The following is a 26,952-nucleotide window of genomic DNA, read 5'->3' as shown; positions in this document are numbered from 1 at the left end:
TCTTGTGTGAGACGTTCCCTGGGGGGTCCACAGGGGGCCGAAACGCACAGTAACCCTGGGTTCGGAGCGGGGCAGCGGAGGGGTGAAGTGGACTGCCGTAGTCGTCGTGGGGTTGTGGACCACTGCGGCTGCGGCGGGGACGGAGCCTCTCCGTCGTTTCTAGGTCCCCGGTTAACATACAATACAATACAATCGTATAGAGAGTGTTTCCACTCGCGTAAACTGTCGCAGTCCGCAGCTCGTGGTCGTGCGGTAGCGTTCTCGCTTCCCACGCCCGGGTTCCCGGGTTCGATTACCGGCGGGGTCAGGGATTTTCTCTGCCTCGTGATGACTGGGTGTTGTGTGATGTCCTGAGGTTAGTTAGGTTTAAGTAGTTCTAAGTTCTAGGGGACTGATGACCATAGCTGTTAAGTCCCATAGTGCCCAGAGCCATTTGAACCATTTAAACTGTCGCACAGGACGACCACAAGTGGTCGAGGAACGAACGTCACGTCGCCTCCAAAAAGACGTAAGGTGCGATGCATAGTCAGGCTGTGAGTCAGATAGGCAGCAATTTGAATGTAGGACGTCAGGAAACCATTTATATGGGACTGTAAGAAGACAAATGGACCACAAAGGCTTCTATAACCGACGAGCAACTTCTGTCCCTTTGCCTTCCGACGACTTTTGGCCTCTCAATGTATTAGGTCCTATACTCTGTCCAACAGTACTATCGTGTCACGTCATATACACTGAAAACTAAAAAAGTTAAAAAATTGGAAGGAATGGTTCGATGCAAACACGATCTGTAGATTACATATCATTAAGGAGTTCCTTGTCGAGGACGTGAAGGCTAAGGGGATGTCTTTCGGCTGTCGTGCCATCCTCTGCCTCACAGCGTCACGCGGATGCCGTATGGAGGACATGTGGTCAGTTCATCGCTCTCCCGTACGTTTTTCAGACTTTCCAGACCGTGGACGCGCTACTACTCTGTCAAATTACTCCTCAATTGGCATCACTAGGGTGAGTGCATCCCATGTCAATCCTCCTACCATAGAAAAATCTTGGGTTCTCCATACGGCAGCCAACTACATTGACCATTCAGCCACGGAAGCGGTCTACATACCAATAGCCGTTACGTAAATAATTAAAGTTCCAGTGAGAGCCCAAAATTGACATCAGAATCCATTAGCATTGACGTGTTGTGACCATCTTATCGTCGCTTGATAGGGTATACAGGGTGTCTCGATCCTTTTGGTTAAAATTGAAACAGGTGCTAGTGCGTCCACAACCGATTATATGAAGGGCTTATTTAAATAGTGGTAAAAGTACATAACCTCCAATTTTCTGCCTATAATGCTTCTGATATTAATGATCCAAACAAACAGAAAGAAATGTTCATCTCTAGCAAGAAGCCATATGCTTGAATATTTCCGGTATCTCAACTGCAGAGTTTTCAGCGCTCATTTAACTTTAGGATTCTGTATCCACAATGATTAATAATGGACTTGTACCACTATTGAAATAAGCCCTTCACATTGAGGTAGGAAACCAATGGTCGGAAATGAATATTCATTGTGTTATTGACATACACAGCGTACATAGCATAACAACAGCGTTGCTCAAAGTAATTGTTCAAACCGCCAGTCTCAGTGCATGAGTGGCAATGGTGCATGAAGTTCTACCGGATTTTCTCAAAGCTCCCTGGTGTCTGTTGTACCAGGAGCAGCAAGCAAGTTCAAAAATGGTTCAAATGGCTCTGAGCACTATGGGACTTAACTTCTGTGGTCATCAGTCCCCTAGAACTTAGAACTACTTAAACCTAACTAACCTAAGGACATCACACACATCCATGCCCGAGGCAGGATTCGAACCTGCGACCGTAGCAGTCGCGCGGTTCCGGACTGAGCGCCTTAACTGCGAGACCACCGCGGCCGGCAGCAAGCAAGTCTTCATCCGCTTCTACCGGGGTTTCATACACCAAATGTTGACGAAACCCCAGAGGAAAAAATCGAGAGGTGTGAGATCCAGCGATCGTGCTGGCCATGGACCTCCACTGCCAACCCAACGATGAGGGCATGTATTGTTCAGGTGCTCGCGGACGTTAACATCGGAGTGGACTGGCGCACCAACGTGTCGAACCTACATCCTTCCGTAGACAACAAAGGACACAAACTCCAAAAACTGTGGCAGCGTAATACCTGTTCCACCAGCACTCTCCACACTGTACCATTCGAAGTGTGCTTTTCAAGAACAAGCTGACCAGCACTTATTGCTGGGTGGTCAGCCACATGATACAACAACACCTCCTCAAAGTCTGATGTTCAAACATGTCTTTGGCGGCATCCTTGGCCGCCTCTTCGCGGCGTCAACGACCCCGTCTTTCGTAAGCTGCTATACACGGAGACAAGCTTCTTCTGATTAAGGTGACGACTTTGGGAAAGTGCTCTCTGTAAATTCGTTCTGCTTTACGGGCAGTACATCCTGCTGTGTGGCAGGGTTAGTAACGTTCCACCTCTGACTACGAGCCATACACTGTACACACTAACACACCTCACCATGGACACATCACAAGCTGTCTGATGCAACGGGCAGCTGACATCAGGGATGGTGGTGTGCATGTGGCACAGGTTGATGTGCCGGTGCGATGTATGGGTTCGTCATATGACACTTGTGCTATGAGCTGAATTGTGTACAGTATGCCCGTTTGGTGATCGTGTTGTCGCTGTTTATCGTCCGCTACCAATTCCAGTGTACAGCAGTGCGTGTGCCGTTACAATACAAGCATTGAGGCCGGCAGTCGCTGCTTTGAACAGTTACTATGAGCTACATTGCTGTTAAGTGGTGTACGCTGTGTATGTCCGTAACACAATAAATTTCAGTATGTCATGAACAATATCGTACACCGCCCATAGGATATGCTGAACTGCTGCGATAAGGTTCGCAGTTGCACACTCCGGTCGTTTAAAATTGATGCCTCAACGGACCCAACATTCTGCGAGGTTGTAGCGCGTCGAATCACTTAGATTCACTCGACCATCTTGGAAGAATACACACCACCTGGAGACACTGCTTCGGTCCACACAGTCGTCTCCACACATGTTACGCATGTCCCAGAATTTCCGGTATATGCACATTGGTCCACGAAAATCGAATTATGCTTCGCTGCTCTTCGCAAGTTGACTACAGCAACATGCGCTCCATGTTTGTTTCGTAGTACATACTTCTCTCGCTAGAGCTGCACGTAAAAATAAAATACCCTCTGTAGGGCGAAATTCAAACTATAAATTCAGCATTCAGCATTCCAAGTGTAATACCAGGGGAGAACAAAATTACTGTTCGTTACTTTCCGATCCTCCATCGTAGTTTATCAGATAAGGAAATAATAGAGAGGATTGTGGAAGCTGGATTTGGATTTGGATCCCTTGTCTTTTAAATGGGGTCCAGAATCCTCACCGTGGCACATCGTTGAGGATAGTCAGTCGACGAGAGGCGTGTTAGTGGAGCCCTTCCGGGTATCACGAGGGAGAACTGTCAGGTGAGCCGCAGCGAGGTGAGAGGAAACACTTGCGCGCTTATCGTCCACAATTAATTCCCTGCGTCTCGGACACGCCGGCCTACGCCCAGGCGCTAAATCAAAGGCCGACTTATCGCCGTCTGAGGCGGAGCGGCGCATCCCGCCTTATCCCGGACCGGTCCCCGTACAGATCTGTTCCTCCCGGAACGATCGCCGTAAAAGAGATTAACGCCAGTCAAAAGATGGACGCCATAACGCCGGGGAGGGGCCCGCCGGGGTAATGACTTGGCGAAACTTATCGCGCTCACCGACCCCCACAGCCGGGCCCGCCGACGTTAATTGAGTCTGCCCGTCCGTAATAAGGAGCCTGGGCAGGGCATTTGGGGATAATTTATACACGATACCACTCTGGCCGGCTGCAACGAAATTCCGGCTCTTTTACTGCCAGCGTCCACAGGCCGCGCGGCTGGTAGGAGGCGACCGAGCTACGGCGCGGCAGTACAGCGGCGTCTCGCGAGATCTATACATTCTTCTACAGGGCGAATCGCGTAAGACGATATACCTTTTTTCTTTCGTGAGCGGTTCAAGATACCAAACGACGTTTTCGGCAAATGATAGTGGGCAGAGGCGCGTAATTCTGCGGTAAGTTTCTACATCTACATCTAGATATATACTCCGCTAGGCACCAAGCGATGTGTGGCGGAGGGCACAATTCGCGCCAAAGTCATATTTCTCACCCTCTGTTCCACTAGGGGATCGCACGAGGGAAAAACGACTGTCTGAACGCCGCAGTACGAGCTCTAATTTCCCTTATCTTTGAATGGTGATCATTGCGCGATTAGAAAGTTGGTGGTAATAATATATGCTTTACATCCTCGGTGAAGATCGGATTTCGGAATTTAGTGAGCAGCCCCTTCTGTTTGTCTGCAAGAGTGTCCCACTTCAAACTTTCTATGAGATTTGGAACACTCTCGCGATGGCTAAATGTACCAGTCACGAATCTTGCCGCTCTTCTTTGGACCTTCTCAGTCTCTTGAATCAGACTCAACTGGTAATGATCCCACACAGACAAACAATAAACTTCCTGGCAGATTAAAACTGTGTGCCGGACCGAGACTCGAACTCGGGATCTTTGCCTTTCGCAGGCAAGTGTTCTACCAACTGAGCTACCCAAGCACGACTCACGCCCTGTCCTCACAGCTTTACTTCTGCCAGTACCTCGTCTCATACCTTCCAAACTTAACAGAAGCTCTCCTGCGAACCTGCAGAACTAGCACTCCTGAAAGAAAGGATATTGCGGAGACATGGCTTAGCCACAGGAAGTTTGGGAGGTAGGAGACGAGGTACTGGCAGAAGTAAAGCTGTGAGAACGGGGCGTGAGTCGTGCTTGGGTAGCTCAGTTGGTAGAGCACTTGCTCACGAAAGGCAAAGGTCCCGAGTTTGAGTCTCGGTCCGGCACACAGTTTTAATTTGCCAGGAAGTTTCATATCAGCGCACACTCCGCTTCAGAGTGAAAATCTCATTCTGGAGACGAACAATACTCTAAGACCGGACGAACTAACGTATTGTAAGCTATTTCCTTTGCTGAAGGACTGGATCGCTTCAGGATTCTACCAATAAACCGCAATCTAGACTTCGCCTTACCCGTTACTTGCGTAATCTGATCATTCCATTTGAGATAATTTCGAATAGTCACACGCAGATACTTGACGGACGTTACCGCTTCCAAAGACTGGGCATTTATTTTGTACTCGTGCATTAATGGGGATTTTCGCCTTGTTATACGCAGTAGGTTACACTTACTAATATTGAAAGATAACTGCCAGCCATTACAAGACCCATTTATTTTCTGCAAATCCTCACTGACTTGTTCACAACTTTCGTGTGATACTACTTTCCTGTAGACTACAGCATCATCGGCAAACAGTCTAAGGCCGCTGTCAATACCATCAACCAGATCGTTTATGTAAATTGTAAAAAAGCAGAGGACCTATTACGCTGCCCTGGGGCACACCTGAAGTTACGCTTGTTTCTGTTGAAGTCACACCGTTAAGGACGACATACTGCTCCTTGTCTGTTAGAAAACTTTCTATCCAACCGCGTATGTCATCGGACAGACCGTAAGCGCGCACTTTTTGTAGCAAGCGACAATGCGGAACTGAGTCGAACGCCTTTCGAAAGTCGAGAAACATGGCATCAACTTGGGAGCCGGTATCTAGAGCCTATTGTATATCATGCATAAAAAGGGTCACCTGTATCTCACATGACCGCTGTTTCCTAAAACAGCGCTGGTTTCTGCAGATGAGCTTCTCAGAGTCTAGAAAGGTCATCATGTTTAAAGCTTTTGACTCATGCATCAACCGAAATACTGAAGGTAACGATATAATTTTAATGGCACTCAAAGCTCTTGAAAAGATAAACACACTGATAAAACACTTGTTAGTGTTTTCTTCGAAAGTTTTTGCAAAATTATTCGAGAAATGAGCTGAAATTGAAAGGTAAGGCGACCGTAATTGATTATTGCGGTGCAAACACCATCGAGCGTGACTCTCACGTCTCATTTAGGTAACAAACCCAATAAATCATAATTATATTATTACTGTATTACAATGTAACCAGGGACAAGAAAGAAGTACTCTTAGTTAGGCTTAATTTCATTTATTTTATCCAATTCTGTCAGTACTTCTTCCTTGTTTGTAATGGTGAGAAAGCTTGGTCCTCTGTCTGCATGCAGGGACCAATGACAGATGTACGTTATGTGGACATTCTTGGAGACAGCCTAAATCCCTTTGTGGTATTTGAACAGGAGTACGCGACATTTCACCGCTCTTTGTTTGCACGCATGTGGCTGACGAAATTCATGTTAATTCACTACCATGACTTAACTGCAACACATCAACCGATTTTTACTAAGTTAATAAAAATAAAACAAAAGGGTAAAGTTTATGATAGCTCTGTTAGACCGCGCGATGTTGACCAACCGCCGTGTCTATAAAAACGAAAGAATCACAAAGAACACCAGAAGGTTGGACTCGCTCGGTACTATACGTCAGGATCGTAAAATAAGCGTACGGTCTACCGTCCTGTGATGACGAGGTTTTTAGAGACGGATCACAAGGTCTAATCAATCTGAGTGATTGAACGGGTCTTTCAACTGCGTCCAACGACTGGAAATCCAGTATCTTAACACTGCGCTTTCTCGACGGGTTGCGATAATTTAGAGGTTTCTTCATGATTTCTTTCTGACATTTAGAGAATGATAGGACCTAATACATAAAAATATTTTATTCAAACTGTCGTCGTTATTATTCAGTTTATTTCTCGATTTGATCAGTGCCCAGTATCCTGCACATAGTATTCCCTCTGCAGGGGCTCATTCGGCTGTATGAAGGTGTCCGAAGGCTACTCTAGCACAGGACCAAACTGAGAATGAAGAGAGAAAGAAGAAACTTAAGAAGGATAAAAGAGGGGGAAAGTGCAGCGAATGTATTCTGGAGACCGTGTACAGAATATTTGTGCGACCCATTCTTGAATACTGCTGCAGTGTTCGGGATACCCACCAGATCGTATTTTAAGGAGACATCGAAGTAGTTCAGAGGCGAGATGTTAGATTTGTTATCGCTCGGCTGCGTCAGTACGAGAGTTTTGTGGAAATGTTCACAGAGCTTCATCCTTGATAGGAAGAAACGATCTATTTGAGAATAAGAAGTTTGGAGAACCAGGTTGCAGAACGATTCTACCGCGTCCAATGTTTACCTCGCATAAGGATCGTAGGGAGAAAATACACCGAGTGACCAAAAGTAATGAGAAGCCTCTGGACGTGTTATCGGCCGTCGGCTGCTGAAGAGCATGTGGTGCGTCTGCATATAGTCCAGACAGAAATCGGGTCACGACATCCCACATTCAAGTCGGAGTCAATCTTGCATTCACTACTTTGTCGATGGTTCTGCTGAGATGACGTGACGTCCGATCGTTGTGTGGCGGTTTATGCGTGTGGAAACATTGTCTCCGTTGTACTGAAGGTCCACTATAGATGCTGTTTACCTTGGAAACTCGAATTGTTACTTAAACTCTGACGTGCTGTCATCCACGAGTCTTTCACCAATTATCAACCCACATTCGAAGGCGATTAACTGGCGATGAGCTGCCATTTTCACTATACACCAGTTTTTAACAGACTCCTTGGATATGGAGTCTATACTCGTGACATGTGTTGCTGCAATCGGGTGTTACACACGGCTCATTTTCGAATGTTACAACCCTTACTATGAGTTTTGGACACTCAAGCGAGATAAGTTCGTACCGACTAAGGTCCAAAGCGAGGGGAAAGATCCACCGTGGTATAACAATCATGTACGAAAGGTACTACGGAAACAAAGAAAGCTTCATCATAGGTTTAAGAGTAGTCGAATCATAGCTGATAAGGAAAAGCTGAACGAAGCGAAAAAGAGCGTAAAGAGAGCAATGAGAGAATCATTCAACGAATTCGAACATAAAACATTGGCAAACAATCTAAACAAGAACCCTAAAAAGTTTTGGTCATATGTAAAATCGGTAAGCGGATCTAAATCCCCTATTCAGTCACTCGTTGACCACGATGGCACCGAAACAGAGGACGACCGAAGAAAGGCAGAAATACTGAATTCAGTGTTCCGAAACTGTTTCACTGCGGAAAATCGTAACACGGTCCCTGACTTCAGCCGTCGCACGGACGCCAAAATGGAAAATATTGAAATAAACGATATCGGAATTGAAAAACAACTGCTATCACTTAGTAGCGGAAAAGCATCCGGACCAGACGAGATACCCTTAAGATTCTACAGTGATTATGCTAAAGAACTTGCCCCCTTTCTATCAGCAATTTATCGTAGATCGCTGGAAGAACGTAAAGTACCTAGCGACTGGAAGAAAGCGCAGGTCGTTCCCATTTTCAAGAAGGGTCATAAATCAGATGCGAATAATTATAGGCCTATTTCGCTTACGTCAATCTGTTGTAGAATAATGGAACATGTTTTGTGTTCTCGTATTATGACGTTCTTAGATAATACAAATCTCCTTCATCATAACCAACATGGATTCCGCAAACAGAGATCATGTGAAACTCAGCTCGCCCTATTTGCCCAAGAAATTCACAGTGCCGTAGACACTGGCGAGCAGATTGATGCCGTATTCCTGGACTTCAGGAAGGCATTTGATACGGTTCCGCACTTACGTTTAGTGAAAAAAATACGAGCTTACGGAATATCGGACCAGGTTTGTGATTGGATTCAGGATTTCCTAGAAGAAAGAACACAACATGTCATTCTTAACGGTTCAAAATCTGCAGATGTAGAGGTAATTTCGGGAGTACCGCAGGGAAGCGTGATAGGACCTTTATTGTTTACAATATACATAAATGACTTAGTTGACAACATCGGTAGCTCCGTGAGGCTATTTGCAGATGACACGGTTGTCTACAAGAAAGTAGCAACATCAGAAGACTCGTACGTACTCCAGGAGGACCTGCAGAGGATTAATGCATGGTGCGACAGCTGGCAGCTTTCCCTAAACGTAGATAAATGTAATATAATGCGCATACATAGGGGCAGAAATCCATTTCAGTACGATTATGCCATAGGTGGTAAATCATTGGAAGCGGTAACGACCGTAAAATACTTAGGAGTTACTATCCGGAGCGATCTGAAGTGGAATGATCACATAAAACAAATAGTGGGAAAAGCAGGCGCCAGGTTGAGATTCATAGGAAGAATTCTAAGAAAATGTGACTCATCGACGAAAGAAGTAGCTTACAAAACGCTTGTTCGTCCGATTCTTGAGTATTGCTCATCAGTATGGGACCCTTACCAGGTTGGATTAATAGAAGAGATAGACATGATCCAGCGAAAAGCAGCGCGATTCGTCATGGGGACATTTAGTCAGCGCGAGAGCGTTACGGAGATGCTGAACAAGCTCCAGTGGCGGACACTTCAAGAAAGGCGTTACGCAATACGGAGAGGTTTATTATCGAAATTACGAGAGAGCACATTCCGGGAAGAGATGGGCAACATATTACTACCGCCCACATATATCTCGCGTAATGATCACAACGAAAAGATCCGAGAAATTAGAGCAAATACGGAGACTTACAAGCAGTCGTTCTTTCCACGCACAATTCGTGAATGGAACAGGGAAGGGGGGATCAGATAGTGGTACAATAAGTACCCTCCGCCACACACCGTAAGGTGGCTCGCGGAGTATAGATGTAGATGTAGATGTAGATAAGGTCTCACACATACAGGTAATAATCTTTCTCTTGCTCGAAACTTCCTGGCAGATTAAAACTGTGTGCCGGACCGAGACTCGAATTCGGGACCTTTCTTCCAGGAGTGCTAGTTCTGCGAGGTTCGCAGGAGAGCTTCTGTGAAGTTTGGAAGGTAGGACACGAGGTACTGGGGGAATTAAAGCTGTGAGGACGGGGCGTGAGTCGCGCTTGGGTAGCTCAGTCGTTAGAGCACTTGCCTGCGAAAGGCAAAGGTCCCGAGTTCGAATCTCGGTCCGGGACACAGTTTTAATCTGCCAGGAAGTTTCATATCAGCGCACACTCCGCTGTAGAGTGAAAATTTCATTCTATTTCTCTTGCTCGGTTTATGAGTGAGACGGGAAAGGAAATTGGTATAAAGGTATCTCCACTCTATAAAACACGTTGGATTGCGGACTGTGGATGAAGATGTTGAAGGAAGGACTGTGTCACTAGACTGCCACAGACTGGAAGTATAAACTCTCCATCGAAGGCCACCCCTCAAAGTTGGACAAACAACGCTGTAGAAACGACGCAGGTGAACTTCAATTATGTCTAAGTGAACACCGGTGAAGAAGGTCAACATTACCCAGCTGTAGTGGTCAGACGTCCTGCGAGGACCGTGACGCTCAATTGGTTTCCGTTCACTGGTCTTTTCTGATACAAGCTCAGAAGGAATGAGTTCTCCCTACTTTACCTGCAGTAAAAGTGTTGGCTCGGCCAACAGGAGAGAACCGGAGGCCCGAGCAAGGACGTCGAATAGTGCAAGCAGAACACGGTCCGTGTGAAGCGCTGTGTGATGTTTACCTATGGTCGCAGTGGCAGTGGCTGATGGTGAAGGGCCGGTAGTTGAAGAAGTGGTACTTGGTGGTGAAGGCGTTGATGTTGGCGCGGCAGCGGTCGTGCTGTCTGCAGCAGCGGTCCTCCTGGCTGAGCGGCCCCAGTCGACCGTACGTCGCCACGTCCCCATTCGGCCCGCACCACAGCGTCCCCGGCGCCATCAGCATCGAGCGTAGCGAGCGCTTCGTCCTGCCCACACACCACCGCTCGTCACTCACGGCCCTACCTGCACCACCGCCTGTCATTCACTGGCCACCACCTCCCAAAGTAGTACCAGCTTTCCTCCAGTGTTGCTTGGCTAGATGATGGTACACTGGTAGCAATAACAGCTGTCCTATGAGCGCAGCATCCCAGTATAAATTTTTCGCACGTCCCCTTTCTGATTTTGTCTTTCATACAAACGAAACAGAACAAAATCTGTAGAACCATCCTGACTCTTAAGTAATCCCTCTCCACAGCAGTCTGTAATATCGTTGCACCAAATCTGCTCACAAAAATCTATGGAGATATTAAAGTGATACACGAGAGAACACTGTTTACGAAATAATTTTCCCTGCTTCAGTCATCTTTTACTTCACTACTGGCCATTAAAACTGCTACACCAAGAAGAAATGCAGATGATAAACGGGTATTCATTGGACAAACATATTACACTAGAACTGACATGTGATTACATTTTCACGCAATTTGGGTGCATAGATCCTGAGAAATCAGTACCCAGACAACCACCTCTGGCCGTAATAACGGCCTTGATATGCCTGGGCATTAAGTCAAACAGAGCTTGGATGGCGTGTACATGCCCATGCAGTTTCAACACGATACCACAGTTCATCAGTAGTAGTGACTGGCGCATTGTGACGAGCCAGTTGCTCGGCCACCATTGTCCAGACGTTTTCAATTGGTGAGAGATCTGGAGAATGTGCTGGCCAGGGCAGCAGTCGAACATTTTCTGCATCCAGTAAGGCCCATACAAGACCTGCAACATGCCGTCGTGTATTATCCTGCTGAAATGTAGGGTTTCGCAGGGATCGAATGAAGGATAGAGCCACGGGTCGTAACACATCTGAAAAGTAACGTCCACTGTTCAAAGTGCCGTCAATGCGAACAAGAGGTGATCGAGACGTGTAACCAGTGGCGCCCCATACCATCACGCCGGGTGATACGCCAGTATGGCGATGACGAAGATACGCTCCCAATGTGCGTTCTCCGCGATGTCGCCAACACGGATGCGACCATCATGATGCTGTAAACAGAACCTGTATTCATCAGAAAAAAATGACGTTTTGCCATTCGTGCACCCAGGTTCGTCGTTGAGTACACCGTCGCAGGTGCTTCTGTCTGTAATGCAACGTCAAGGGAAACCGCAGCCATGGTCTCCGAGCTGATAGTCCATGCTGCTGCAAACGTCGTCGACCTGTTCGTGCAGATGGTTGTTGTCTTGCAAACGTCCCCATCTGTTGACTCAGGGATCGAGACGTGGCTGCACGATCCGTTACAGTCATGCGGATATGATGCCTGTCATCTCGACTGCTAGTGATACGCGGCCGTTGGGATTCAGCACGGCGTTCCGTGTTACCCTCTTGAACCCGCCGATTCCATATTCTGCTAACAGTAATTGGATCTCGACCAACGCGAGCAGCAATGTCGCTATACGATAAACCGCAATGACGATTGGCTACAATCCTACCTCTATCAAAGTCGGTAACGCGATGGTACGCATTTCTCCTCCGTACACGAGGTATCACAACAACGTTTCACCAGGTAACGCCGGTCAACCGCTGTTTGTGTATGAGAAATCGGTTGGAAACTTTCCTCATGTCAGCACGTTGTAGGTGTCGCCACCGGCGCCAACCTTGTGTGAATGCTCTGAAAAGCTAATCATTTGCATATCACAGCATCTTCTTCGTGTCGGTTAAATTTCGCGTCTGTAGCACGTCATCTTCGTGGTGTAGCAATTTTAATGGCCAGTAGTGTAATATGTATCATTACGACACAGGAACATGCTGCTATCAACAGGGGTATTACAATTACATAAGAGATTTAACGCAGGGAATCTGTCGAGGTGGATCCGTAACGCTTTCAAATACTAAGTGCAAGATTTTCATATTCTTTCCCTCGATACGTGCAAACTATTAGTCCTAAAGAAAAAAAAAATGAACAGGATCTTTCTGTAGGAAATTTAATGTAGTTAAATTTTGTACTGTGGTACGGTTTCACTGAAGGCCGCAGCTTTCGAATTATTTTAGAGAAACGCACAAAAGTGACCTTCGAACGCGTTTTTCTTGAATAACTCGAAAACCGTGTCCTCTAGCGAAAACGTATCTCAGTACAAAATTTAATTACATTAATTTTTCTGCAAAAAGGTTGTAAGGGGTTCACTACCCAGCTGGAGCAAATGTAATTTCGATGTGTTGCTCACACGCTGACTGCGACAGAAAATATCTTTGTTGCAATGGAGCCGCAGGTCGGAGCTGTCTCGGCAGTAGTTGCAGTCGCTCGCTGCTACAGGGCAGTTGAAGTCTGCTGCTGGTACAGCGCAATTCATAGCCATGTATTGTAGGGTAAATTTTATTATTTTTGTTGGCATGCGTGTAATTAAGTCACTTGTCTGAGATGTTAATATGAATTTGTTTCAATCTTTTTTGTGGTTCGTCAGTACCTGTTGACCCACATTTGTAATATTCAATGTCTGCTGCTGGTACAGCGCAATTCATAGCCATGTATTGTAGGGTAAATTTTATTATTTTTGTTGGCATGCGTGTAATTAAGTCACTTGTCTGAGATGTTAATATGAATTTGTTTCAATCTTTTTTGTGGTTCGTCAGTACCTGTTGACCCACATTTGTAATATTCAATGTCTGCTGCTGGTACAGCGCAATTCATAGCCATGTATTGTAGGGTAAATTTTATTATTTTTGTTGGCATGCGTGTAATTACGTCACTTGTCTGAGATGTTAATATGAATTTGTTTCAATCTTTTTTGTGGTTCGTCAGCACCAGTTGACCCACATTTGTAATATTCAATGTCTGCTGCTGGTACAGCGCAATTCATAGCCATGTATTGTAGGGTAAATTTTATTATTTTTGTTGGCATGCGTGTAATTAAGTCACTTGTCTGAGATGTTAATATGAATTTGTTTCAATCTTTTTTGTGGTTCGTCAGCACCAGTTGACCCACATTTGTAATATTCAATGTCTGCTGCTGGTACAGCGCAATTCATAGCCATGTATTGTAGGGTAAATTTTATTGTTTTTGTTGGCATGCGTGTAATTAAGTCACTTGTCTGAGATGTTAGTATGAATTTGTTTCAATCTTTTTTGTGGTTCGTCAGCACCAGTTGACCCACATTTGTAATATTCAATTTTTCAAACAATGGATTGGAGATCTTTATTAATAATGTAAAAGATTTTCAGAATATAATTTTTACCACTCAATAAAGAAAGAAGGAATAATTTTGCCTTAAGTCATTGCCAGTCCCGATCCAGTCATTTATTTAAATTTAAATATTTCAGTAATCTTCTCAGTTCATAGTCATGTGTTGTTTAGTAATCAGACGACTAGCTGTGCAGCTGTGTCAATAAGCAAAGTCAGTTATTCTAATAATTCAGATCTCAGACAAATGTTGTCCAGTAGTAGTAGATAGGCCAGCATTGCACTAAGCTGTGCTATTCACAAGCAGATATATAGACAGCGTTATCCGGCGACACCATCATGAGGTAAGAATTTTTCAGTTTATTCAGATTGATTTCACAGGGCCATAGCGTAACCCTGCTTACGTCAAAATTTATACAGTGAGAGACTGCAACAGATGCCGAGACTGCTCTGACCTGCGACTCTATTGCAGCAAAGATATTTTCCGTCGCAGGCAGCGCGTGAGCATACATCGAAATTACATTTGCTCCAGCAGGGTAGTGAACCCCTTACAAGGTCCTGTTCATTTTTTTCTGCAGGACTAACAGTATTCATGTAGCGAGCGAGAGAAAATGAAAATGTCGGACGTAGTTTTTCAAGGCGTTGTAGGTTGCATAAAACCCATAAGTAAGAGCCGCTGAATCACCCTATATATTTGATGCTATTTTACGTCATTCCCGTGTTATCTCGCCACACGCTACCTGTACGCAAAGGAAGGAAGTGCGTCATTTTATTCTCAATTTTTCCACTGACGCATCTGTTCCTCTGCCTTTCCTGTGTATTTTCCCCATAATTTAATCGAATATGTGCAACTGAGATAAGCGAATGTGAGTTTCGTGAAGGCAGGCAGTAGTTGTAGTCCGCTACCGCAGTTTTGCAAGCAGTAGTAGCGTAGGGTAGGTGGGTGGTCAGGTAAACTCGGTTAAGTTGGCAAGGCGAATACCGTGGTTCTTTTTCGTGCCTGTCCACGCTTGAAAAGTGAGAGCTATTACGATACCTCTGGTCTAGGGCATTCTTTTGTTGAGACTTGGGAAAAACTGTTGTGTCCTTCGGACACTCTTGGGCTGAGATATTTAAATATACTTAGTGACACTGATATTTGTTCTTAATAATCTTATTCAGCGTTTTCTATATTATCATAAATTCATGTAAGCTACTGTAGCTTTATGGGCGTTTTGAACATTAGTAGTATTTTGGTAGTAAGTATTCTGTGTGGGAGTTTATTTGAAGCCACTAAGAGTACAGCACAAAGGAATTTGTTCTCGTGTACAGCTCCTAAAGTGGACTCATTTCAATGTGTAAAGTAAATTAGGAAGAAAGGTTGAGGAAAATTATGGGAAGTTGAAGTTTGGTGGTGTTGTTCATGAATGATTTTAGGAATTGAGTCCATTCTTTCATTAATCTGCAGCAATGACACGCACCTTCAATACTTATGTATTACCTACAGAGTTATCCAAATGAAAGTTGATTTTCTTTGGAATAACAGTTCTTTCTTTATGTGTATAAGTGGTATGATCAGCCAAGTATTCTTCAGAGTCCATCGAAATTTATTACTGTTTATGACTGAACAGATCTAATCTTGTGTAACAGAAGAAATACCTACAAGTGTGCATTATTTTCCTTGGTTTTTGCAATGTGTAGTTAAACATATTATTTGCAGCTTGCTGCATGTTCATATTTGAACCATGGCTTTTCTGATGAGTATTGCACTTGGTAGCGGTTGTTTACAGTGGAGCATCACGGTCATTGCTGTTTCTTTGACAAATGGACGGGCGTGTGATTGAGTTATCTTCTGTCCTAAACCCTAAGTTTCTTTTGTTTGTTCATCCATATCTTCCCCAGCCACATTGCTCGTAGAAGGCTAACCACTCTGTGTGATACAAGATAAATTGATTTTATTTATTTATTTATTTTGAGAGTGGGGACCGTTCATTTACATTGTGTTGCCGCGTAATTTCTTTGTACAGCCATACTTCGACAAAAAATTTTGATGGGAATATTGAAAAGAGAACCAGGCCTTTTGTGCTATTATCCTATCCAATTCTTAATGTGTTAATAAAGTAATAAGATGGATTTTCATGGATAAAGGCCGACGTCGTGTTTTGATTTTTCTGTTACATGATTCGACTGAGATACAATTTTCTATTGGACTTTACGAGAAATTTCGCGAGGGTCAAATGAGGATAGCTTTACATTGCCTCCCTCATGTATACGTAGTACAGGAACTATATACAGGGTGAGTCACTAACTATTGCCACTACGAAAGTATGATAGGAGCTGAAAAGTGTGGGACAAAAGTTGAATGGGACAACGTGGGCCATAATATGACGTTGGTTTCTTGTTGCTAGGCAGGATCGCTTCAGTGATATGAAGGTCAACTTTTTTTTTTTTTAATATGATGCTATAGTTTGGTACTTATTTTCTGATAGCGGCTATCGAGACGAATCCAATGATGTGTAACAGGTCAACGAAGGTTACAAAGGTGGCATGAACGTCCATTTACAGAAGGTGTTCGAAGTGATGACTATTGGTATCAATGCAGTGCTGCAATCTTCTTATCATGGATTGAGTGGTATTCCTTATCACATCCATACTTATCGAAGCACATGTTCTGACAATTCTCTCTCGCATATCTTCAGGTATATTTGAAACATCTTTACAAACACTGTCTTTTACGAATCCCCACAAGAAAAAATCCAGAGGCGTCAAGTCTGGCGAACGATCGGGCACGACACATCTCCTCCGCGTCCAATCCAACGATTTGAGAATTGTCTCTGGAACTCCTTTCTGGCCATCAGCGAAAATGTGCCGAATACTCATCGTGTTGACACCACATTCTGTTGTTTGTTCCTAAAGATGTTTCTTCCAGTAAGAGACCTAATGTTTCTTGCAGGAATGTGGTGTACTTCCAACTATCAATATTTCCTTCGATGAAATAGGGGCCTGTAATTCTGTCCTCCAGAATCCCGTACCATACATTCACCGACCGAAACTTGCCGCAGCCAACATGGATTTTCAGTTGCCAAGTAATGCATGTTACGCAAAGTAACATTTCCATGTTTCGTGAATGTAGCCTTGTCATTAAATAAAATCAAATTAATAAATGTGTTATCCCTCTGAATCTGGAGTCCATCGGCAGAATTCAATGATACGCATACAATCCCTACCAGTTAATTCTTGGTGGAGACTGATATGGCAAGGATGATATTAATAGCGGTGCAAAACACGAACAACAATACTCTGACTCATACCAGATTCCCTTGCGATTTGACGCGAACTAACACAAGGATCTCGAATCACAGTGGCAAGATTACCAATTTCCATTTCCTCGTTAGTAACGTTCCTTTGCTGGATATGTTTCCGTTGCGTTAAAGATCCAGTTGTTCTCGATTTATCGTACACATATTTAAATGTGCGATGTGTAGGGTGAGTGCATTGAGGATACCTTTCGGCGTATAAGTCTCTAGCTCTCACTGTATTTCTTTGGCATTCTCCGTAAATGAGAAGCATATCGACTTGTTCTTCGAAGGAATACATCATTCACATTCGCTTGATTTACATGTCAATGGCACGTTAGATGGATACGCCGTATTCGACGAATATTTATATTTGCACGATATACGAGACAGAATTGTCAGAGCATGTGCTTCGATAAGTATGGATGTGATAAGGAATACCACTCAATCCATGATAAGAAGATTGCAGCACTGCATTGATACCAATGGTCATCACTTCGAACGCCTTCTGTAAATGGAGGTTCATGCTACCTTTTTGACCTTCGTTGACCTTCAAAGGCCTTACTGTTACACATCATTGGATTCATCTCGATAGCAGCTAACAGAAAATAAGCACCAAACTATAGCATCTCAATTAAAAAAAAAGAAACAAAGCTGACCTCCAAATCTCTGATGCGGCCCCACCTAGCAACAGAAAACCAACGTCATATTACGGCCCCCGTTGTCTCACGCAACATGTGTCCCACAAACTTTTCAGCTACTATCATACTTTCGGAGTTATTCTAGGTGGCATTAGTTAGTGACTCACCCTGTATATAGCTCAGGAGGTCATAATTCAGCTTTTGCTTTCCACTCCCCATCAGAGGTTACATCTTTTTGTTAGCATGGACATTTCTTACTGTATTGCACCTGATGAGGGCAGCACGGTGTCTAAACGAGTCGCACTAATAAATGTTAGTAAAAAATGACTGAAGCATTAAAAAGTATTTCACATATTTATAATACAGTCGTGGACCTCAACCAGTTCCATTCAGTATGGATGAATTTAAGACAGCAGTGTCAGACTGATGACGAAATCTGGTACTAGGAGGGGCAACGTTCCAATGATCTCAATTCCGACATTTCTAAATTGATCACTACATCATATTCGAAGCAATACCCATACTAAGTGTTCAATAAACATGTACAAATCTTCTTGCAACCAAGAAGAGCAGAGGAGATGTATTTATAAACTATTTCAAAATCTCTAAGTTCAAGTTCCTTTCAAGCTCACCATTTCTACGTCACGGTAAAAAGTTTGTATGAATGAAACTCACTACGATGAACTGAGTGTAGTCAATAAGTATGATACCAATGAAGATACACAGACAGGAAATGGTAACAGCGAAAACGGTTCAGAAATGTTCAACCTACTTCGCAACGAGTACGTTGTGTCAACTGAATATTTGCGCCATGACGCGACCCGAAATCAGATCTTCTTCTTTCTTGAGCAAATCCTAAGGATGGTCAGGATTTAATGCCCCGTCGACGATGAGGTCTTTAGAGATGGAGTACAGGCGCAAACAGCGAAAGGATGATGATGGAAATCTGCCGAGTCCTTTAAAACGTATCATGCCGACATTCTGCTTAAACTATTTATGAAAACCAAGGGAAACATCAGGAGCACTTTAAGCCAAAATTTGTACGCATATGATTTTCAAAAATAATACCGTGGGTCTAGGACATCACATCCCTGGAATCAGTGGATTCACTGAAGAATTTATTTCTTGTTGCGCTAATTAGTAATATTGTATGTAGTCAATTTTTGTAATAAACTAATACTACAATGAATATGTAGTAGATTTCAATTTGTAATTTGTGTACCACATTTATATATTCAACACCAAGTAAAAATTAATTTTGTACTTAGACTGTAAAAAGGCCTCATTCCGTTTCATTCTTTTTCTGTTTTAGTGTATGGTAAACGGGAAATGGCGGATAACCAGCTAGTTCCCTAATGCAATTCATTTCATGGCCCACACGTTTTATGACACTTTTACTAGAGAGAGGTCACAACTGTTGAAAGATTCATTATCTTGACAAACGGATTTTGTGCTTTATGTCAGTTTAGATTTTCTGTTCCTCTTTGATACAGGACGCCATCCTCAGGTTCATTCCATTATCGATACATAATGAAGAAGAAAAAGGACATAGTTCTGCATAGCGTTAAGTCCCTACCAGAAGAGGCACGAGTAATGCCCGCCATTCGTTTCTGCGCTCCAGTAGTTTGTGGGGACCTTCCTTTTTCATCTTCAGACACTTCTGAAGTTGTCTTGCGATCAGTGTTTCGACATCATCACCTTCGTCTGAAGCTCCACCATCATAGATAATTGTGGAACTATACTGAACTCTACTATTTTGTCGGGCGGAAATAAACGCCATAGAGCTGGAGGAAGCCGATCACAGCAATATTGCCATCAGCTTCACTTCACTGTTGGGCAATAAAGTAATAAGCCACTGTACGTGATCGGCGTCCATCGCACGTCGTTATTCTAGGATTTTGAATTCCTACCTATAATTTGTACCGCCACAACAATTTACTTTCAATTTATTGAACGATTTGTCACTGCACGCTTGGCTGCAATAAGGCCTCAGAAAGTAGGCTAACGCATGAAATGTATCAAAATCATTTCATTAAGTAGTTTTAGTGGCAATGTAGAGAACCTTAATGCAGCGTATCCTTACTACGCCAAGAAGTTTAGGTTCCTATCTCAATTTTTTTCTAGGTATTTCCGGAAAATATACGTCGCCTGAATTTCGAGATTATTTGTAGTTGTAGAAAACGCACTTAGTTGCTCAGTTATCTCAACAACCAGATATACGCTGTTTACAACCTTCCGTTGCGTTGTACTGCATTCTGTTTCATAGGATTCATGTATGTTCTAAAAATCACTGCACGTTTTCGTGGCATGATTGATTCATTTCACATCATCTTCATATTCTTCTAATAAATTTCTGTTTTCCATTTTATTTTGATGAACGTGAGACGAAAGAGTGGATAATGAGGAAATCTTAAGTAGACTAAAACGGTATAGCACAAAAGTAATTATACAGACTGAAATAATATGCAGAACATAAAATAAATCAGTTCTATTGTAACATGTCGACATGGTTGATTTGTGTCAGCATGGTTGCCTCCTTAAGTAATTTGATTACAATTAATTAACACTTGACTCTTTTAACAGATCCATCTTAATCTACTCTGAATGCGGTTAATGGAGCACACCAAGTAAAGCACACGTGACACCCTGCACTCTACATTCAGTTAATATTAAAGAATGTTGTGTTAGGACAGATTTCGGAAGAACTATTATGGGGATGTGTTCATCTGGAAATCAGGTATTTACACTTTACCAACACAAAACATAAAAGCAGTTTTCTTACGGACAGATGGATCAAGCACGACGCGGTAAGACCAGACACACACGGAACTTCTCCTTGGGATACAAAATGTCGGCTTTGACAGATGACGCGATGAACATGGCTACCTTATTACCGAAGTGATCGTTCACCTCAGGTTTAAAAATAGGTCTGAGCAACAGCAAATCGCTTCATCTACAAAGGACGCCTACATAAACGTTGTACAGCGATTGTGCACCCGTAGAAAACGAGGAGTTTCGAGCGAGATGGACATCTCCGTGATTATTGTGAAATAAATAGTAGAAATACGCAAAACTCGGTGTCAACAAGTTCTTGCGACCTAGCAGAAGTGCACTATCTAGTCGACTTATCGGAAACTTGTGTACAGTATAATGCAAACGAAATCAATAAGAGAGAACATACATACAAAACAAAAAACTGAATCGCCATTTAATTGCCACCCAGTCCAAGAGCAGAATACGACAGTTTCAAAATTAATAAAACCTCAGCTACCATGACACAGCCTAGCAACAGCCTTTGTATGCAGGACATATGAAAAATAAGAGCGATCAGAAAGAGATGACAACTAGTCCATATATGAAACGCAAGACACGACGATCGATCGTCAGCTTCATTCGAGCTGTGTACTTGAAGTGTAGAGTGCAATACAACAAGAAGTAATTTAATTGACACCCTAGCTGCAAACAGGCGTTGATATACATCGTTGGGGACATACTGAAAATGTGTGCCCCGACCGGGACTCGAAACCGGGATCTCCCGTCTATATGGCAGACGCTCTATCCATCTGAGCCACCGGGGTCGCAGAGGATAGTGCACCTGCAGAACTTATCCCCTGCACGCTCCCCTTGAGACCCACATTTCCAACATGTCCACACCACTACAATCTTAGTGCGCGTAATAGATGTTTGCCCATCACACTCATTACTCGTGGCGGATTAATCTACCAAGTCCCGTACGAGTTGGGGCATAGTGTGTGCGTTCGCACAAGAAGGTCCATGGCCGGGTAGCCATATTTTAACTATATATGAGGGTAGGATCTGTACCCTCGGTGGCTCAGATGGATAGAGCTCTGCCATGTAAGCAGGACATCCCGGGTTCGAGTCCCGGTCAGGGCACCCATTTTCAACATGTCCCCAATGATGTATATCAACGCCTGTTTGCAGTTAGGGTGTCGATTTATCATTTCATTCTAGAGAAGCTGCACGGTCATTAGTGGTATCTGTTCTTTTGGGAACAGATACTACCTTCATATATAGTTAAAATATGGCTACCCGGCCATTAACCTTCTTGCGCGAACGCACACACTATGCCCCAACTCGTACGGGACTTGGTAGATTAATCTGCTACGAGTAATGAGTGTGATGGGCAAACAGCTATTGGGCGCACTACGAATGTAGTGGTGTGGACATGTGTGGGTCTCACGGGGAGCGTGCAAGGGATAAGTCCCTGCAGGCTCACTATCATCTGTGCCCTCGGTGGCTCAGATGGATAGAGCGTCTGCCATGTAAGGAGGAGATCCCTGGTTCGAGCTTCGGTCGGGGCACACATTTTCAACATGTCCCCAATGATGTATATCAACGCCTGTTTGCAGTTAGGGTGTCGATTTAATTATCATTTCATTCTAGAGAAGCTGCACGTTCATCAATGGTATCTGTTCTTTCGGGAACAGATACTACCTTCAAATATAAAAAGTAATTTAAGTCACACACGTAATTTAAGGTGTATACTATGTCTGAAGAGTACACCGGTTCCCATGAGATCACCGAAGTTAAGCGCTGTCGGGCGTGGCAGGCAGTTGGATGGGTGACCATCTACCCGCATTGCGCTGTTGCCATTTCTCGGGGTGCACTCAGCCTCATGATGGCAATTGAGGAGCTACTCGACCGAATACTAGCGGCTCCGGTCAAAGAAAACCATTATAACGACCGGGAGAGCGGTGTGCTGACCACACACCCTTCCTATCCGCATCCTCAACTGAGGGTGACACGGCGGTCGGATGGTCCCGATGGGCCACTTGTGGCCTGAAGACGGAGTGCTATGTCTGAAGAACAGACCGCTTTGATTTGGGACTTTTTGTATGTAACTGAGGCAACGCAGGTCAATGGTCACAGATTCCTTCTATAGTCTTATTTACACCACATACTTTAGTATCCGACAGCGACTCGAATGCCCAGCCTAGCGCGGGTATTGATATGGAGGGAAGGTCAGGGACACTCGAGCTTTATATCACGGTCGTAGCTTGCTCCCATAGAGGGCGCTGGCCGCCGCCACTACCGCAGACATTTTGCGTGGGTCCGTCCACTGTCGGATGAGTACCCATAAATACAGCAGTTCTCGCTATTGTATAAAACCATCGATAAGCACCATAGAAATTAAAGTGAATGATCTTGCCTGTGGCTACATTTTTCGAGGCTCTCCCTGAACTGTTTGTGCTTGCTTACGGTGACTTTCACTATGCTCTTATCTTTGCTTCTGGCTAGCCGTTCACTTCGTGAACCCTGCCGTTATCGATCAAAGCAACTGCCTGTTTCTTCCACCAGTTTCTGCGACAACACGAGAGCGAGTATAAACTGTGGTCTACCCTGCCGAGTAGGATAAAAAGCGTACATTTTGCATGGAATATCGATACTCCGCTATGTAAAATGACACTGTATGCTCTGTGCAACGTCAGGAGTGGGTGCTAGAGGCGCCACCATGTCTCTCAATGGTAATCAGCCGCCAGCAACCTGCGCTACGAAAGCTTTCGACTGGCAGTTTCGGTTGAGCCTGAATTTATCCAGCTCTCTTGTACACTACTGGCCATTAAAATTGCTACACCAAGAAGAAATGCAGATGGTAAACGGGTATTCATTGGACAAATATATTATACTAGAACTGACATGTGATTACATTTTCACGCAATTTGTGTGCATACATCCTGAGAAATCAGTACCCGGAACAACCACCTCTGGCCGTAATAACGGCCTTGATAAGCCTGGGCATTGAGTCAAACAGAGCTTGGATGGCGTGTACAGGTACAGCTGCCCATGCAGCTTCAACAGGATACCACAGTTCATCAAGAGTAGTGACTGAGGTATTGTGACGAGCCAGTTGCTCGGCCACCATTGACCAGACGTTTTCAATTGGTGAGAGATCTGGAGAATGTGCTGGCCAGGGCAGCAGTGGAACATTTTCTGCATCCAGTAAGGCCCATACAAGACCTGCAACATGCGGTCGTGCATTATCCTGCTGAAATATAGGGTTTCGCAGGGATCGAATGAAGGATAGAGCCACAGGTCGTAACACATCTGAAAAGTAACGTCCACTGTTCAAAGTGCCGTCAATGCGAACAAGAGGTGATCGAGACGTGTAACCAGTGGCGCCCCATACCATCACGCCGGGTGATACGCCAGTATGGCGATGACGAAGATACGCTCCCAATGTGCGTTCACCGCGATGTCGCCAAACACGGATGCGACCATCATGATGCTGTAAACAGAACCTGTAGTCATCGGAAAAAAATGACGTTTTGCCATTCGTGCACCCAGGTTCGTCGTTGAGTACACCATCGCAGGCGCTCCTGTCTGTGATGCAGCGTCGAGGGTAACCGCAGCCATGGTCTCCGAGCTGATAGTCCAAGCTGCTGCAAACGACGTCAAATTGTTAGTGCAGATGGTTGTTGTGTTGCAAACGTCCCCATCTGTTGACTCAGAGATCGAGACGTGGCTGCACGATCCGTTACAGCCATGCGGATAAGATGCCTGTCATCTCGACTGCTAGTGATACGAGGCCGTTAGGATCCAGCACGGCGTTCCGAATTACCCTCCTGAACCCATCGATTCGATATTCTCCTAACAGTCATTGGATTTCGACCAACGCGAGCAGCAATGTCGCGATACGATAAACCTCAATCGCGATAGGCTACAATCCGATCTCTATGAAAGTCGGAAACGTGATGGTACGCATTTCTCCTCCTTACACGAGACATCACAACAACGTTTCACCAGGCAACGCCTGTCAACTGCTGTTTGTATATGAGAAATCGGTTGGAAACTTACCTCATGTCAGGACGTTGTAGGTGTCGCCTCCGTCGCCAACCTTGTGTGAATGCTCTGAAAAGCTCATCATTTGCATATCACAACATCTTCTTCGTGTCGGTTAAATTTCTCGTCTGTAGCACGTCATCTTCGTGGTGTAGCAATTTTAATGGCCAGTAGTGTACATTGCCACACTGTGATTGCTTTAGACTTCGCCTATGTCTTATTTTGTCATCGGCTGACGTCTCTGCTCCTCAGTCTGTGTTTTCGATCAAGCAGTGTAAATATATTGGCATAGTCCTCTGTGATTCATGGTGGGAAGCGGAATAACTACGTCTGGTTACACTTTGCACTTTCTAGCCGATATTCACAGCAACTACAATTAACATTAAAATGTTTGCGTTGAAAAGTAAGTTTCTTAATTTGCTTATAGTTTGATTCTGAGTAACTTAGTCCGCAGGTTGTGATCTAGTGTTGCTACCTCGGGATCACAGGGTCCCGGGTTCGATTCCCCGCCGGGTCTGGGATTTTCTTCGCCCGGGGACTGAATCTTTGTGTTGTCCCCATCATCTCATCATCCTTCGATAAGTGGCGGGATTGGAAGTGGTACGGGCTCTGATGACCTCAGTTTTGAGCACCCAACCAACCAACATCATTATCAGGAATAATTTATACTACTGCGTTCGAGTGACTTTTTAGTGCTGCGCGATAATATACGCTAATTTCACCAAAAAAATTCAGCAACAGAGATTTTTTACTTGCGTGACTTTGTATCTCACAGTACTTACTACTTACATGGCGACCTTACTGACTGATCCTCTTCGATTGTCTCCACACTAATAGTATTTGATAATCAATGACGGGAATTAGTTTTCTAAATCAGAAGAACGCAATTCTTAAAGTACTAAAAATGGACTCTGTAGATTCTGGAGTGCTGCTGACTACAAAACATTTTTAAAATGTATCAGAGCCCACAGTAGCTGAATGCATAGTGTAAGACTCTTGTATTTGTGAATACGTTGGTTCGAATCTCACTAGAACCAACGTTCTTAAAACTTTTATTTCAATTCCATATTTATCAACAAATTAAAATATTGAATCATTTTTAATAAAAAATATCACTGATCACACGCAAATGCGACTATTCACGACAAATTTCAATTTTAGTACAAAAATGTGAAACACTGCATGGAAAATTAAAACTATACGTACATGTCACAGCATGGCATTTATAGCCTGCCGGAGAGATAGGAAAAATGTATAAACAGCAATGGGGATTATTTTGAACAAAATATTGTTTGTCAGTTTCAAACAACACATTTGTAATTATTGCAACCAAATTCCGGTTTCACACTTGTACATCTGGTATGTTATTGAGAAACAGATAAAATTTTTCTAGATCTTTTCCCAAAAGAAAAAACCAGTCTCGATTTCGCAGCCGAGACTGTTTCTGTTCTGAAAAAGTTTTAAACCGGTTGCTGTAACAGCCTGCCACGATGGAAAGGAAAAATTTTTGTTTTCAGGTCTACATAAATTCACACCGCCAGTATGAAGAAGTAAGATAAAAATGGAGAATATGGTGTTTACTGCAATAGTTACGTATTAATATGAAAAACGTGGAGTTCACTATTGTCTGAAATATGTGGCTACAACATTTCAAAGTCCGTAGAAGTACGTGTGACTCAATGAGTATCTGCTAGTGGGATTCGATCCCCAGTCATTTCTGAAACTTTTTTCTGTCTCTTTCCGCTTCTGTCACCTCTAGCAATGATGTTTTGAATGTGAAAAATGCCAAATTGTTCTGTGGTTCGCACCAGCGTGAAAGTCTTTATTCCCCTACAACTGACTGGGTAAATCAGTTCGAAATTGTAAGGAAGGCGAGGGCGTAACCACCTCCACCAAAAGAACCATACCTGGTCAAACACCGTAGTGCTCAAACCAACCTTCAAGTTGAAGACAGCGTTACTGTTATTTCAGATGTTCTTTACTCACGAATCGCAACTGATCCTGCTGCTAGATGTATCAATGTGCAGGGGATTCGCGAGGATGTTCAAAGGGAGCAGCACTGTCGACAGTTTCTAGACACTCCACTTGAAACTCGAGGGAAGATGGATGCTACGCTCAGGGAAAATGTTACGACCAACTCGCCATGTTAATTTCATCATCCGTCAAAGTCAACGCCTTACACTGGTCAGCTAGGACATTATGACCACCTACCTAATAGGCGGTATGTCCACCTTTGACACGGACAACAG

General features: G+C 44.0%; 1 protein-coding gene across 1 annotated transcript in view; it reads right to left on the bottom strand.

Moving 5' to 3' along the window:
- LOC124615845 overlaps positions 1–26,952 on the bottom strand; it is a 456,052-nt gene that overhangs the window by 195,751 nt on the left and 233,349 nt on the right. The window contains exon 4 of the mRNA XM_047144039.1: positions 10,581–10,802. Coding sequence (XP_046999995.1) covers positions 10,581–10,802 — 222 coding nt within the window. The remainder of the gene's footprint in view (positions 1–10,580; positions 10,803–26,952) is intronic.

The sequence above is a fragment of the Schistocerca americana genome, chromosome 1 (assembly GCF_021461395.2).
Source record: "Schistocerca americana isolate TAMUIC-IGC-003095 chromosome 1, iqSchAmer2.1, whole genome shotgun sequence".
Lineage (NCBI taxonomy): Eukaryota > Metazoa > Arthropoda > Insecta > Orthoptera > Acrididae > Schistocerca > Schistocerca americana.
The sequence above is the reverse complement of the archived record's forward strand: the minus strand, read 5'-3'. Positions and strand labels throughout refer to the sequence as shown.